The following is a 16,629-nucleotide window of genomic DNA, read 5'->3' on the forward strand; positions in this document are numbered from 1 at the left end:
TGTTTTTTCAATGTAAATGCGCTAGATGGACATGCTCACGTGCTCACATCTCGCTATTTTGCAGCGTCTTGTGCATGACGTGGCATTCTAAAAATGCGGCACTTAAGTTAAAATAATGAGACTCCGCGTCTTGCATTTTTAGCCGCAAAACCAGTGAGTGGCCTCTAATTTGTCATGTAGCTAATGCTGTCAACAGCTTGAAAATACTTATTGCAGTCAATCCAGGCAATAAAATACAGCCAATCCAGTCTCCCCTGGAGTAATTTGAGGTTAAGTACTTCCTCAAAAGCACAATGGTAATCAATCATCAGTTTGAACCAGTTAACCTTTGGTTCCCAGCCCAGAGCTTTAACCACTAGGCCATACCACACATATTATATGAATGCATGTAGCTTCTGCATGTGACTATGCAACATGTGGTTTAATGACACAGGATTGGGAATCTCCAAATGGGTGCACACACTGGGATCATAGCGGTTATGCTCACCTGCAAACCCTGCTGCAGCAACCCCCAGTCCCACTGCCATCAGAGTGCCACCCTGAAACACACACAAACAAACATTTTATCACTATATAATTAAGAAACAAAAGGTCAGCATTGGTAGAGAAGCATTTTAAGTGTTGTCATATATTTATGTTGGCTACAGAGATTTTAAATTATGTCCACCAAAATCACCACAGACCATCAACCTGTTCTAAGACAGTAACTGACAAACCAAAATTCCCAAAATCCCATAGACTGAATGTTCAGAGTCTGACTCATGAATCATCATGACATTACATGATGATTCATAAATTCAAGCTGCAAACATTAAACAGCTAAAATGTACAAGCCCTTTAACCTTCATTCTTCTGACAATCTATCTAGCTATCTAACGCAATACATATCTGATGGATACCTATCTATGTATCTGTATATTTATCTATCTGACAGCTTATCTATCTATCTATCTGACAGTTTATCTATTGATCTGTCTTTGTCCATCTATCTGATGGAGATTTAAAGGGTTAGTTCACCCAAAAATGAAAATAATGTCATTTATTACTCACCCTCATGCCATCCCACACTCGTAAGACCTTCGTTGATCCATCAATGTACTAAAAACATGTTTAAATCAGTTCATGTGAGTACAGTGTTTCAATATTAATATTATAAAGTGACGAGAATATTTTTGGTTAGCCAAAAAAAAAACAAAAAAAAAAAACAACTTGTATAGTGATGGCCGATTTCAAAACACCGCTTCAGGAAGCTTCGGAGCACAAATGAATAAGCGTGTCAAATCAGCTGAATCAGTCACGTGATTTCAGCAGTTTGAAGGTTTGACACACGATCCGAACCACTGATTCGATACGCTGATTCATTATGCTCCCGAAGTTTCATGAAGCAGTGTTTTGAAATTGGCCATCACTATATAAATCGTTGTTTTTTTTTTCCCAAAAATATTCTCGTCACTTTATAATAGTAATATTGAACCACTGTACTCACATGAACTGATTTAAATATGTTTTTAGTACATTAATGGATCTTGAGAGAGGAAATTTCATTGCTGGCTATGAAGGCCTCACGGAGCCATCGGATTTCAACAAAAATATCTTAATTTGTGCTTCGAAGATGAACGAAGGTCTTTCGGGTGTGGAATGGCATGAGGGTGAGTAATAAATGACATTATTTTCATTTTTGGGTGAACTACCCCTTTAAACATTTTGAAAAGGTTGGCTTGACAAACTTAATGTTTAGTTAAGGATCTTCTTTTATTACTATATTTATTAAATCAACTTTTAGTGAGCCATAAAGTGTTTGTTAGATACTCACAAGAGCTGATGCATAAAAACTGAGAATGTTATTGAGTAATACGTCCTTCATGCTAATAATTTCCCACGTTACATCAACCGTTATTGAGCGATTTTCATTAATACATCAATTTGCAGTAAGCATTTATCAAATAAAATAACATTATTTGATAAGAAAAAACTAAAAGTCCTATGTAAATGCTTCAGATATGATCAGCAAGGTCAATAATATGATGAGCACAGATGAAACTCTTATGACACAGGTGGTTCAGACATTTCATAGTAAAACAGTGTAAATTCTCCAGACTCTCCAGAGCGACATTTACTCACAAGGCGTTTGTCAATATCTGTCTCACTCTGCACGTTAGATTTTGGTGTATATTCAGCATGTCTCATTATGTCCCCGTCCATTGCTACACCACTGGAGCTCGCCATGCTGGTGACTGACACAACTACGGAAACATCAGAGGGACAATCTTCATGCTGCTAAGCTAAGAGGTCTCGCGATTCCAAAACAGAAGTTTAAAAACAATTATAAAATATATTTATGTCATAAACTTCCAAACCATAATGTAAACCCTAAGCATTTTATTTATTTATCATGGTTTTAAAAAGGTTGCATGCATTATGTCGCATATAGTGGTGCTTAGCGGGGAATCCCACACAGAGACTTGCCAATACTGCCACCAGTCTGCTCTGCCACTGCCAGTGATCAGCTGCTGTAGTTTATGCAATAGTCAACAGGCACGGAACAGAACATAGTAGCATGAATCAATATACATATCAAAATCGTAATAACGCAAGAAGCGGCGGATATAGAGGAAATACAATAAATCAAAGAAGCAATATGACGGACAGCGAGCAAACGAATGAAAATGAATGTGAGAAGAACTCACCTGGTAACGTTACGCAAAACCCTCAGAATCAGCCAACACAGTGAGTACAACTAAAGCGTTTAGGCCTGTTAGACAAGTGAAATGTCTTTAAAGTTTACGTTTGATGCTTTTTTTTTAAATATATATATATATATATATATATATATATATATATATATATATATATATATATATATATATATATATATAGGATATATGAATGTATACAATGATAATAATATATGTAGGCTATAAAAAAATAAACATTTTACTTTTAAAACACATTTACGTTTTAAAATGTATCGTTATTTCGATGTGTTTGAGGGCATTCTGGGGATTAAATTGTATATTTATTTGCATAGCTTCTTCTCTGTTTATGATCAGCAACCACATTGGTTTCAGTTTCGTTTCCGTCTAAACAGTCAGGAGAAACGAAACTTTCAGAATTCCGGTACGAGTATTTACATGGCAGGTGAGACTGAAATAGGCTTATTGTCCACAAAGGGAAGTTTGTCTGATAGCCTACTAGCACACGAACATTTTTCTATGTATTATCGAATACATTCAAATCGTTAGTAGGCTATAAACAGAAATAGTATAGGCCTATAACACTAAAAATACAATAAAATAAATTGTTAATTTTATTATAAAACAATACCTATTAATATAACCTTTAAAAATAGGCTACAGCAACCATCTGGTTGACAGTACATGTCAACAATGTATATATAATAAAACACACGTTTGTAAATAAATCTTTGTCATCATGTCATGTCGGCCATCATTAGAAGTTGAACACCTGTTTATAGCCCGTATAAAACACTACTGCAAATGAAGTACATCTGAAATAGTTTCTTAAGTTCTAGAGAAATGTTCAATCCCTTCATTTACACTGAACACATTAAATGTTATGTTCTTTGTATGTTTTACCTGGTCATTTTGAGTAAAGAAGCAATACTGTAACTGACATGATATCACAAGACAAACATCAAATAAAAACAATGCAACCATAATTACTCATTCCCCAGGGCATTCTGGGAAGAGAGTGAACTACAATAAATAATAATTTATCGTAAAACGTCTAAAAATCTAGGTGACAACTTTCATTAATAAATCATTAACAAACATTATATAATGCTTAACTGAGTATTAGCTTATATATTTACATAAATATGAGATAATATGCTTAATATTTACTTATTAAACATTATCTAATGATTAATAGATAATTATTTAATGTACATTAAAATGCTTTCAAATGTCAGTAAAGTGTAAATTCATGGATTTTAAAAAATCTACAAATGATTTTAACAGAAATTATGCAATGATTAAAAGCTTATTTGTTAATGTACTTTTGAATGCTAACAAATGTCAATAAACTTCAGTTCATATACTATTACCTAATGCCCTTTTTTACATTTACAAATGGCTTAATAAGTAATTTTAAGCACTTCACAAACTATTCATGTTTACATTCATTAACTCATAACAACAGACTGTAAAGGTGACTTTTTTGGTCTTTGTTTTGTAGACTTTTATTTACACATATTAACAAATATTAAAGTGCCCCTATTATGCCTTTTTCAAGGTTCCTAATATTGTTTTGGGAGTCTCCTACAACAGATTTATATGCATGCAAGGTCAAAAAAACACTTTCATTTTCTCATAATATACATTTAATTTCACCTGAGTTTTCAATCTTTTGTAAACGACTAGTTTGAAGCAGTTCAGAGAATCCGTCTCTCTAAACCCCTCCTTTCCGTGAGCCTATGTATATTATGAGAAAACGAAAGTGTTTTTTGACCTTGCATGCATTTAAACCTGTTCTAGGAGACTCCCAAAACAATATTAGGACCCTGAAAAAGGCATAATAGGGGAACTTTAAAACTTTGCAGAATGTTTTCATTCACTTAGAGCTATGCTACACACTACATGAAAGGTAATTTTCAAAAATCCATAATAGTGGCACTTTAACATTTACTAATCATTAGTACCTTTATAAACAGCCATATTGATGTCCCAAATGCCCTGAATTCACCATATTCACACATTTCTACAAATTAATTATTAATTATTTGTTCATGTTTTTGCAGGACCCAATCTAAAGTTGAAAATATTCATCATTTGTAAATATGCAATATCATAAACATTTACTAATCATTTACAACCCGAATTCCGGAAATGTTGGGACATTAAAATTAGAATAAAATGAAAACTAAAAGACTTTCAAATCACATGAGCCAATATTTTATTCACAATAGAACATAAGCCGCGTTTCCACCAAAATTACCTGGAACAATTTGTCCCGGGAACTTTTTTCCCAGGAACTCCTCCCCCCCACTCCACTGTTGATTTGAATAGCAACAACTCTTACACTATGCACCGCAACAGACTTTAAAAAAACGATGGTTGAAATAAAATGCTGCGTGGAGTTAACCAATCAAAATGCTGCGTGAACTCAACCAATCAGCATGTTCAGCATGTCCCACCCCCGAAAGTTCCAGAACTTTGAAAAAGTACTACCTAGCGAGCAGGTACTTTCAGAGAGGGAATTTTTTACCCGGAACTTCATTTAGACCCTGGTTCCTGCGGTTGAAACACACCGAGTAGTTCCTGGGTAAAATTCCTGCGGTGGAAACGTGGCTATAGCAAACATAGCAAACGTTTAAACTGAGAAATTTTACAATTTTATGCACAAAATGAGCTAATTTCAAATTTGATGCATGCTACAGATCTCAAAAAAGTTGGGACGGGGGCATGTTTACCATGGTGTAGCATCTCCTCTTCTTTTCAAAACAGTTTGAAGACGTCTGGTCATCGAGGTTATGAGTTTCTGGAGTTTTGGTGTTGAAATGTGGCCCCATTCTTGCCTGATATAGGTTTCCAGCTGCTGAAGAGTTTGTGGTTGTCTTTGATGCATTTTTCATTTAATGATGCACCAAATGTTCTCTATAGTTGAAAGATCTGGACTGCAGGCAGGCCAATTCAGCACTCAGACTCTTCTACGATGAAGCCATGCTGTTGTAATAGTTGCAGTATGTGATTTTGCATTGTCCTGCTGAAATTCACAAGGCCTTTCCTGAAATAGATGTCATCTGGAGGGGAGCATATGTTGCTCTAAAACCTTTATATACCTTTCAGCATTCATAGTGCCTTCCAAAACATGCCAGCTGCCCATACCGTATGCACTTATGCACCCCCATACCATCAGAGATGCTGAACGCTGATAACACGCTGGAAGGTCTCCCTCCTCTTTAGCCCGGAGGACGCGGCGTCTGTGATTTCCATCAAGATTGTCAAATTTGGACTTGTCTGACCATAGAACACTTTTCCACTTTGAAACTGTCCATTTAAATAAGCCTTGGCCCACAGGACACCACTGCGTTTCTGGACCATGTTCACATACTGTATGGCTTCCTTTTTGCATAGAGCTTTAGTTGGCATCTGCAGATGGCACGGTGAATTGTGGTTACCGACAGTGGTTTCTGGAAGTATTCCTGGGCCCATTTAGTAATGTCATTGACACAATCATGCCGATGAGTGATGCAGTGCTGTCTGAGAGCCCAAAGACCACGTGCATCCAATAAAGTTCTTCAGCCTTGTCCCTTACCCACAGAGATTTCTCTAGTTTCTCTGAATCTTTTGATGATGTTATGGACCGTAGATGATGAGATTTACAAAGCCTTTGCAATTTGACGTTGAGGAACATTGTTTTCCACAATCTTTTCACATGCTCTTTCACAGATTGGAAGATTGGCATCAAATTTGAAATTAGCTTATTTAGTGGATAAAAGTGTAAACTTTCTCAGTTTGTTATGTTATCTATGTTCTATTGTGAATAAAATATTGGCTCATGTGATTTGATAGTCTTTTAGTTTTCATTTTATTTCCAGAATTTGTGTAGTATCTTTATGGCCACTTTTAGCTGCTATAACTATGTTTGTGTAAAGGGTGGTTAATTAAGTTTTGCTAAATACTAGCCAAATGCTTGCTAAAGACGTAACACAATCTGTATTTTGAATCGTACATTAACAGGAGAAAACAAATCAAATTTTCAAGAAAATACCTTATTAAAACAATGTAATATAAACAGATTAAACTGTGTTACCTTATAGTAATCAATTGGACCATTGTACATTTCTGAGTTCTTAACCAACCCTTAACCTACCCATACCACCAATCCTGTCCCTAACCTTACCCGCATCATACCTCAATGGCAGAAAATGTGTTGTGCATTAAGAGCTATTAATCAGTGTATAACATGTTTAAATAATTCGTAATTTTCATGATCAATACTGAACTGTTGCCTGAACTGAAGTACTCTTCTCGCTATTTCTGTTTGTGTTGTGATCATTTACTTGATTATTGATTTATCTAACATCATCATCATAATTCTAACCTTTTCATTTATACCACATGAATCATTTTATATGTCATCATGCAGCACATTTGGGGTCATTTGTGATGTCAGGGGATCAGCTATGATACAGATGTGTTTTTAATTTGATTTTGACAGCTGCATTATTTGGGGTGGGAGTACTGTGTCACATTCAGATATGATGGGGATAGAGGGGGAGTTCCCCAAAGTTGTTTGTGAAAAATTTTGACGTTACGTAAGAAAAGATGACTTGTGCCCCACCTTGGTTTTGAGACATTTCTGGCACATGAGACAGCTGATAAGTTCATACCACAGATGGAGACAGTCAAAAACCAAATGAACCTATGCATGCCATTGCCCACACAGTGCTGATGGATTCACCAGGATACCACCAAATGAATCAAGACGGAGCAAACTGCAGAGGAGTAAGTCATGACATTTTGTATTTTCCATCTTCATGTGATCCAGATGTTTCTCTAATTGTTACCATCAGGTGCAATTTTAGCATGTTTGTTTGTGACTGCAAAGGAAGACAAACGTTGCCTTTGTTAATGAAGTTAAATATTATCTTAAGCCTGGAATACATACTACACAACTAATAAAATTTGAACAGATTTTAAAACACTAGTCATCGTACATTTGGTGACTTTGTAAATGGTTACAGAGAAAACCGGGCATCATATGCTAACCCTGCTCCTGCACTATCCTGCGAAGTTTATAGGTGCGTTTCACACCATGTCGTAATTACTGTAATTACAAGATTTTAACTTGTAAAAAGTGTTCACGTCCTCGTCAAACTCAAAATTACTACCTTTAAACTGGAGTTTTTTTTTCTTTCTTTCTTTTTTTGAGAGCTTTTGTTCCAATTTGTACCTGTCCGCTGCAGATGAATTTGTTGCCATAGAAATGCAAAAATTCCCAACTTTAAATAAATAATCATACAGGATGTTTGCAATGTAAGAATGTACAGGGAGACTTCATATATAAAACACTGACTCGTTAATGTTTTCACATTAAAATCAGATGGTTTCCCATTAAATTAGGATGTGTAACCAATTTTGTTACATTATTTTTCTCTTATCACTGTAAAGCTGCTTTGAAACAATCTACATTGTAAAAAGCCCTATATAAATAAAGGTGACTTGACTTGACTTGTGGGAATACCAATATGGCGGCAGCTTCATTCATGAATCATGAGCAATCCAGTCATATATAAATGGTCCGAGGACGTGAACAGCTCTGAGTAGAACCAAAGTCCCTTTCAAGGAAAGTCTGTTCACTCGGCAGCCATATTTGCAACGCCTCTAGGCAGCTATTTCGGGCATCCAAGACCAAGTCCTATCTATTTGAATGGGGGAATCCTGACATCTTAAAAACTGCTTGGTGAACTCACAATTAAATAACATATTTCAAATCAGCAACAAAATCTGACATAAACTGTGCAATAAATGTTGTATCAAAAATGTTCAAATAGTGTTTAAAAAAAGTTTACTTTTCAGGCTAGACGAGCCAATGCGCATGTGCAGTCCTAAGCGCTAGTATCAGGCTTCTATGGGTATCGGAGCTTCTAACGGCAGCTGCAGTGACACGATGACTTTACCAGTCGATGATTGGCTCTTTTACTTAGATGGCGGGACGTATTCCACCATATTGCGCATTGCAGTTCAGTTCATAAGTAATAGAAGTGAACAATCTTTCTATTTCTCTTTGGTAGAACGTTATATGTTGTCATCTCGAAAATTACAGTAATTATGACATGGTGTGAACATAGCATATTTCCAACCTGCTTCAGCACACCTGCCTGTGGTTTTTCAAGTGATCCTGAAAAATCGTGATTAGCTGGTCCAGGTGTGTTTTATTAGGGTTGGAGCTGAACTCTGCTAGACAGTTGGTCCCCAGGAGCAGGGTTGAAGACCTCTGCACTAATACTGCACTAATGGCTAAGGTTCACACACTACCAGACTTTTTAGGTTGATCTGAAACATGCGCCTCATTGCTAAGAGATGTGTACAAAATCGTCCAACTATGAATTCACAAAATCTGCAGATTGTCTCTGACTTTTGGCGACTGCAAATCGGGGCAAACATATGGACAAAATTTGTGTAGTAGTGTATTTCAGATTTTATTTTTGTTTGTAGAACATAGTCTTTTATTAGAATGCACCATTTACACTTTCAGTTGCCAGCCCTGAGTTTCAGCCAGCTGTCAGACCATCCCATTTGGGTTTAGAAATGAAAAGCTCTTCTCTTTCTCTCGCTGCAGTTGCACAGAAAGAAGAGGAGGATCTGAGGAAATGGAAGGAAGAGAATCGTCCTGGTCCTATTCACCTACCTCCAGCGCAACTTGGTAATGTGAAGATGAAATATATGGAAGTCTTGATCTAAAACACAAAAGACCAAAGGAAAAGAAGTTCTAAAGCTGCAAATATTCTTTTACAGGTGGTGCAGTATCATTGGAAGAAGTTAGACAGAGACAGCAGATGGAAGCACGCCAGTCAAAGCTGAAAAAAAAGGTTTAGAAGTACCTGTTTAAAATATCTGATTTATTTCCTAAACACTTGTGGTGTTTTGCATACTTACACACTACATTTTCATATCTCCACAGCTCATGAAAGAGGAAATGGATAGAAAAAAGAGACAGGCAGATGAGGAGGAGATTGAGAAGATGAAGGCCATACAGCGAGAGAAGGTACTGCCCAACAAATTGTTTACATCTGATTTTTTACAGCATTTCTGTAGGGCATTCTGTTACTCTCATGCATCTGCAAAACTTCATGTGGTCATCTGGCTTATGTTTGGAGTCAGTGCTTTTTTTTATGATGCCTTTGTAATTCAGACTTTATAACTCCAGATGTCACTGCAGGCAACATACAAGTTATCATATTCTCTGCAATTAAAGGAGATATTAGACCTCAGACTTCAGCTGCTGCATGAGCTTTGTGTGATTGACGAGTCTTAATTATTCCAGCAACCACAGACACCAAAGTTCATTCGCTAAAACATGTGCCGGTCCCCGCTTGGCAGTTCTCGTAGTGTAATAATGGTTTACTTTAGGGATCTCGGGATTGTAGATAAGCTTGGAATACTGGAATGCTGGAAATGAAAAACAGTTTAAAAAAAAAACAAAAAAAAACAGTTTTTAATTAGATTAGATTTAACTTTATTGTCATTGTGGAAAATACAAATACAGAGCCAATGAAATGCAGTAAGAATGGTATTGAAGGCTATTGTCCAACTGTGGTATAAATACTGAATGATCATTACACTGCAAAAAAGTCATGGTGTTTAAATGGCTGTAAAAAAAAAAAAAAGAAACAAAAATGTTTTCATGCATTTTTTGGACAGCACAGAAGAATCACAGAATATAGAAACATCAAAATGAAAAAAATATCTGCTGCACTAGCTTCACCAAATAGAATTGCAAAAATACTGATTGTATTCAAACAGGTTTCTCAAACACTCCCTCTGTCTGTAATTTGTTGGTAAGAACTGATAGTTCTGTCCTAAACTCACACCATTGGATAAGCCAACCTTTTTACTGTATGTCCAGCTGGTCAGAATAATCTTCTGGACAATCAACCTATAAATGGCTTGCTTATGGTTCATTTTGCATATTAAGCTGAATAGACACTGTAAGTACTTTTACATCTAAACATCTTTATTGCATTGTAGGCCAATAAGCTAAAGATGAGGACAAAGCAAGAAGAGGAACAGAGACAGGAGCGGTATCAGCACGACAAGCAAAAGTATGTTAACATTATTCCAGATTTCTTATGCCAGATTTAAAGTGTGATTTGTTTAAAGGAGGAAGAAGGATGTTAAGCTGCTCTATTGGCCATTATCCAAAAACAATAAACCTGAATGCACAAGTTTACCCTTGGCCCATGTTCTGTAGAAAATATGCCTTTTGTTTAGAGATCCTGTCAAGAGATGATTGAAAGCAAATGCAAGGAATTCTGCAAGTTAATGAAACAGATATAAGCCACTGTTGGCAGTGAAACTTTTGTCATCAGTTACTCAAATGACAAACCCATATGATTTTACAGTGAAAGCATTTTTTACCAGTCTGGCCTCCATTCCAGAGGCTATTAAGCTCCAAACTGGCCAAAAAAAATCACAATAATGCATCATTTCTGCAGCAGTCCATATGAATTCTGCACTATATTCCAAGTTTTCTCAAAATATACAGTAGCTTTGTTTGAAAACCAACCCAAAATTTAAGTTGTTATTCGTTTCCTCTTGCTTTTTTTTTTGCTTTTAAATCTCATTGATGCAGTTTTAATATGTGTATATTCAAATGTGGCACATTGAAATTGGTTACAAAAAGTATCTTGGTCTTGTTAGACATCAATGCTGCCATTGACACCATATGCCATGGGCTGCACAGCTGGCTTGGTCTTTCCGGGATGGTATTCGATTGCCCAGTGCATTAGTCTGGGAAATCATAAATCTGATACCATGCCAGCTTGACAGGGTGTTCCTCAGGGTTCAGTAGTGGACCCAAATCTATTTAGCATATATGCTTCAATTTGGTCAGATTATTAGGATGTATGGCCTTGAGTATTACTGCTATACTGATGATATTCAAATTTACATCACCACTGGCCCTGATGTCGACAGCATGTTAGCTGTTTTGAGTGAGTGCCAGAAGAAATCAGAATCTGGATGCAGCATAACTTGCTGAAACTGAATGGCTCTAAAACTGAGCTTATGCCGTTTGGTACGATGGCGGCTAAATTAATTATATTTAAATTAACTGAATTATTTTTAACACATTAAACATCAAATATTATTTTGCAGGCCTAGTTTATATGCAAATGTGAATGAGATTTGCGAGCATCCAACGGTCCAAAACAGTCGATAAATAACTTAAATTTCAGTCTTTTCCTCAAATGAATATATAGTTCAGAATTCAGTGCACTTTTTTTTTCATTTTTGGAAGAAAGAAAGTTATATGGGTTTGGAACAACATCAGGATGAGTAAATGACGACAGAATTTTTGGACGAACCATCCCTGTAATCACAATTATGTCTTTTCCTCCTGCAGGAAAACCGAGGAGTTTCTTCAAAGATTTGAGAGGTCCAGCAGTACCGTTTCTATGGCATCAAGCAATACCATACCAGCATCATCCTGGGTAAGACAGAGGCCAAAAATGCACTGTATGCTCCATAGGCCTGTGTTCAAGCCTCTTGTGCATAACTGTGGTGCTGAGGTTAGAGCCTGAGGCACTGGAATAATTCACACCAATTGATTTGTCTTTGATACATGTTTTTTAAGTAAACAGTCCTCACTCGAGAGCTTTCATTGACGTTGGACTGTAGCAAAGAGTAGGCCTGTTGCAAAGGTCCCCCAATTATCTCCTTATTAGCCTCACGCCGGAGAGGGCTATCTGAGTCCACCATAAAGCTTTCTCAGTTCGAAATGCGCAAGTGCTGCTTCTGAATGGTGAGGCAAGCAGAGTTCAGGGGACTTCCCAGAGTTCGCAGCGAGCACGCCACACAAAAGGCAGAGATGGGTCTGTGAGAATTCAACAAAAAGAAAGACTGGTGTGGAATAACCTGTATTGTTTGAGTGAAAGTACCTGGAAAGGAGCCAGAGTCTCAGCCAATGACAAAAGCAATCTAACAGGATGCTTTCGAGGTGTTAATTACTGCTAACCACCATGATTTCACTTGAATTTTAAACAGCTTCGGTATGAATCAGTATCCTCTTGTGTTAACCAAACACTGAGATATAGATCATGCTTTGCTTTTTTAAGCAAACTTTGTTACAAATGTCTGTTTAATGATCGTTGCAGGATCATTAAAGGTGCAACATGTAAGAATTTTGCAGTAAAATATACAAAAACCACTATCCCAGTGTTATATATTTTGTTCACTTGAGTACTTACAATATCCCAGATGTTTCCAACTATTTGTAAATCGTGAGAAAATTGCAATTGTAACCAAGGCTCCGGGACGTGTGAGGAGTCAGCTGTCAATTATGTCATACCCGCGTTACCCTCGGTTTCCGGTTTTATTTTGTAGAAACCATGGAAACACCAAAGAAGACAACTAATCGTTGTTATATAGCTCAACACGTTTAGTCTTATTATTTACATCTAATTTTCTTGATTTGTTTGCGAGTACCCCATGCCTCAGAGAAAAACACTATTTTGTGATGTAGCTAACATAGCATAATCAGATGCAGCTTTATTTTTAGTAACAGTAATACAGCATTTTCTCAGCATCATACAATATGTTTTAAAATTAATTGCATGCCATTCATCAACACAATTTAATATGATATTCTAAAATCTTACTGCAGTGTGCAACAGTGTCTCACAGCAGCCGCCGAGCGAATGCACAGATTATTACGATTATTTCAACACTATCAAATGTATCTAATATGATAAACAGAGCTGTGTTACCTCATACTCATGACCGGAAAAGCGGAAGCGCCGCCGGCGACTGTGGCATAATAAAAGTCCCGCTGCTCGTGAGGCGTGTGTTGTGCAATCGCTCCAGCGGCCTCATTCAGCTCCACAACACTCGGTCCTGCTCTGCTTCATACTACAGTAATAATCGCATTCATGAACACGATTTCTTCCCGAGTCCTATCCCAATTCTATCCCACCACCGTTGAGGTGAAGACCACATGTCCCAAGATTCCGCGCTCAAACTTGGCATCATCAAGCTATGCCTTTGTTTTGAATAGGCCTCTAGCAGACAGAAAATATTACATAGTGCACCTTTAAGAGTACATTTCAAAAACTACAATAACTTTTCTATTTTAATATATTGTAACCTTTTAATTTTTATTCCTGTAATGCAAAGCTGAATTTTCAGCATCATTACTCCAGTCTTCAGTGTCACATGATCCTTCATTAATCATTCTAATATGCTGATTGTTACTCAAGATACATTTCTTATTATTGTCCATGATGAAAACTGTTATGCTGCTTCATATTTTTCAGTACATCTCTCTCAACCAATCAAATATTAGGAGTTATTACATCAAACATTTAAATGTTGCACACATTTTCTGCAGCAAGCTGGTCTATTAGCAGCGCACATTGATGTTAAAATTTAATTTTCACACTTCCTCCCCAGCTCCACCTGTCTAGATCTGCTATAGATACAGCTCTCTGATGTCTTTTGTGGCAAATATTTTTGATATATTTAAATGAAATCTCTATTGGTTTTTTGGGTGTTTACTTCACGTTCATTGTTTTCAGAGCTAATTTTATATATTTATTTATTTTTTTTCACAAAGCATGACAAATACTGCACATTCACAACACTCACCTTTGAGACAGTCATTGTGCTGTATTGACAGTACTGAGATCACTACAAAGGCCTAGAATTTGATGTAATGAAATATATCAAATGTTAGGTAACAGATCAAATGGAGGAGTTTGCTGCAGGAGTATTTCTATCACATTCAGTGGCAATTTGCCGAGCCCTGGTTAATTTCTGACCGTGACTGGTGGGGCTGGGCTGACCATAAGAGGTTTGAGGGCTGCCTCTTATGTTGTAGAAACCACTAAAACTGGCATCTGACAGCACTGTTAAAAAACGACAACGTCTCATGTCAAGCAAAGAATGTTTTGTTGTGCGGCTTTCAAAACCCGTCTGAAATTGTTCCCTGTTTGAGACTTTCGAGGACTTCCCTCTAGATGACTAATGGGGAAAATCCCTCTAATAGACAGATCGTGCATTAGAACAGCAGGGCCGTGGTACACAACACATGCAACAGCATTCTGTGCAGAGCTCTGGCTCTCTCGGCTTACCGGGAGAGGAGGCCGTTCGATTGTGCTTTCTCTTGCTCTATTGACTTAAGTGGCTGGATGGCCTCCAGGCCAAGTAATGAAACGCTCCAACCTAAATGTCGTAGGCCTGCCGATCAAAGTGTTTGTGGAAAGACGGGTTCTTGATGTGGTTTTGTGGCCACCGAGAATTGTTATGCTTTCAGTGATGCTTCCACAAGACAGATTAATCTCCACCATATCCTCTGTTTGTGCAAAAGATCCTTTGTATTGGCTTCCCAGGATGCCAGGCCCAGGTCGTCCCACCTATTCCCCTTACTCTCTAGCCATTCCAAACAGAGCAGCCCCTGCCTGCTGTCCCCAGGCCGTCTGACCAAACACACAATGGATCTCTTCAACTTCCAGGCTCTCTGCTTGCCCCTCCTTACAGCATCTTTCTGAACAGGGCCATGAGAAACTTAAAGTAACATCACAGCTAACACCCATTTCAGAGCCCAGTTTTGTGCTGAAATGTGTGATGGGCTCTCCCTCGGGGGTAGTACTGTATGGACAATGGCTGGGGTCCAGTATGGTTTTGTTCATGGATGGGTCACAATGATTGACTTGCAGAATAAAGTCTGGTCCTCATTGCAGCTTATACTGGCTAAGAACCACCTACTTTGATAGGAAGAGACCACCTGACTGACATCCACAATGACCAACCGCAGTTTTGTTTTTACTTGCTTTTTACGGCCTAGATATCTGAAATAAAGCATACCACAATAATAGGCCACTGTGGGAAAATTAATTGAAACAGTTCTCATGAACAGGTGTACAGAAAATATATATGCAGTACATATATGTATGTATATATGTACACTGCCCTCCAAACACCCTTGGCAAAGTGTGGTTTTGGATGATATCAGCATAAATCCTTATAATTTTTTGGTGCAAATACATTAGAGTAACTTGACATTATCATTGAAGACCAGCAATAATAATTTTCATTTTGATTACATAATAATGGAAATATATACACGTCAAAGTCAGACATGCCCCTTTGCCAGCTGTAATGCTGGTTACTGGTTTAAACTTGGCCCAGGTATGTAAAAGATTTTTGGGTCAGAACACCTTAATAGCTTCAACAGTTGATTGCCAATTAAGTTTAGAATACAATGAACCAATTAGAACTTGTATTTCTATGTATAAACTGTTTATGTAATAAAATATGTTTTCATAGTTTGTGTTATCCCTTATCAGTGCAAAATTATCACAAATTAATAAGGATTCATGCCAATATTGTCCAAAATCCCACTTTTCTAGGGTGTTTCCAAACTTTTGGAGGGCAGTGTATATTTACAGACATACAGTACACATACATATGCAGGAACTGCAGGAAGACCTTGAAGCTTCTTTTTTGTTGACAGCAGATTTCTAAATCATTTCTATTGGCTTTATGCCGAACGTCACAAACAGGAAAACAGGTCCTCTTGTCATCGGCAGTACAAACTGACGATGATATCTATGGACTTTTAAAGGGTTAGTTTGGCCAAAAATGAAAATTCTGTCATTTATCATTCACCCTCATGCCGTTCCACACCCTTAAGACCTTTGTTAACCTTCGGAATGCAAATTAAGATATTTTTGTTGAAATCCGATGGCTCCGTGAGGCCTGCATAGGGAGCAATGGTATTTCCTCTCTCAAGATCCATTAAAGGGATAGTTCACCCAAAAATGAAAATTTGATGTTTATCTGCTTACCCCCAGTGCATCTAAGATGTAGGTGACTTTTTTTCTTCAGTCGAACGCAAATTATGATTTTTAACTGCAACCGCTGCCGTCTGTCAGTCAAATAATAG

The 16,629-nt window shown here is 37.3% G+C and overlaps 2 protein-coding genes across 2 annotated transcripts in view; one reads left to right on the plus strand and one right to left on the minus strand.

Annotated features, from left to right (window-relative positions):
- dnajc15 (DnaJ (Hsp40) homolog, subfamily C, member 15) overlaps positions 1–2,266 on the minus strand; it is a 28,506-nt gene extending 26,240 nt beyond the window's left edge. The window contains exons 1-2 of the mRNA XM_067408729.1: positions 2,122–2,266; positions 488–539 (exon numbers count right to left, since the gene is read on the minus strand). Of these exons, the coding sequence (XP_067264830.1) occupies positions 488–539; positions 2,122–2,226 (157 nt within the window). The 5' untranslated portion in view covers positions 2,227–2,266. The remainder of the gene's footprint in view (positions 1–487; positions 540–2,121) is intronic.
- A 138-nt stretch (positions 2,267–2,404) lies between these two features.
- Positions 2,405–16,629, plus strand: part of epsti1 (epithelial stromal interaction 1) — a 28,808-nt gene continuing 14,583 nt past the window's right edge. The window contains exons 1-7 of the mRNA XM_067408728.1: positions 2,405–2,727; positions 7,411–7,469; positions 9,307–9,390; positions 9,483–9,556; positions 9,649–9,732; positions 10,716–10,789; positions 12,091–12,178. Coding sequence (XP_067264829.1) covers positions 2,558–2,727; positions 7,411–7,469; positions 9,307–9,390; positions 9,483–9,556; positions 9,649–9,732; positions 10,716–10,789; positions 12,091–12,178 — 633 coding nt within the window. The 5' untranslated portion in view covers positions 2,405–2,557. The remainder of the gene's footprint in view (positions 2,728–7,410; positions 7,470–9,306; positions 9,391–9,482; positions 9,557–9,648; positions 9,733–10,715; positions 10,790–12,090; positions 12,179–16,629) is intronic.

Source organism: Chanodichthys erythropterus, chromosome 14 (genome assembly GCF_024489055.1).
Source record: "Chanodichthys erythropterus isolate Z2021 chromosome 14, ASM2448905v1, whole genome shotgun sequence".
In the NCBI taxonomy this organism is placed as follows: Eukaryota; Metazoa; Chordata; class Actinopteri; order Cypriniformes; family Xenocyprididae; genus Chanodichthys; species Chanodichthys erythropterus.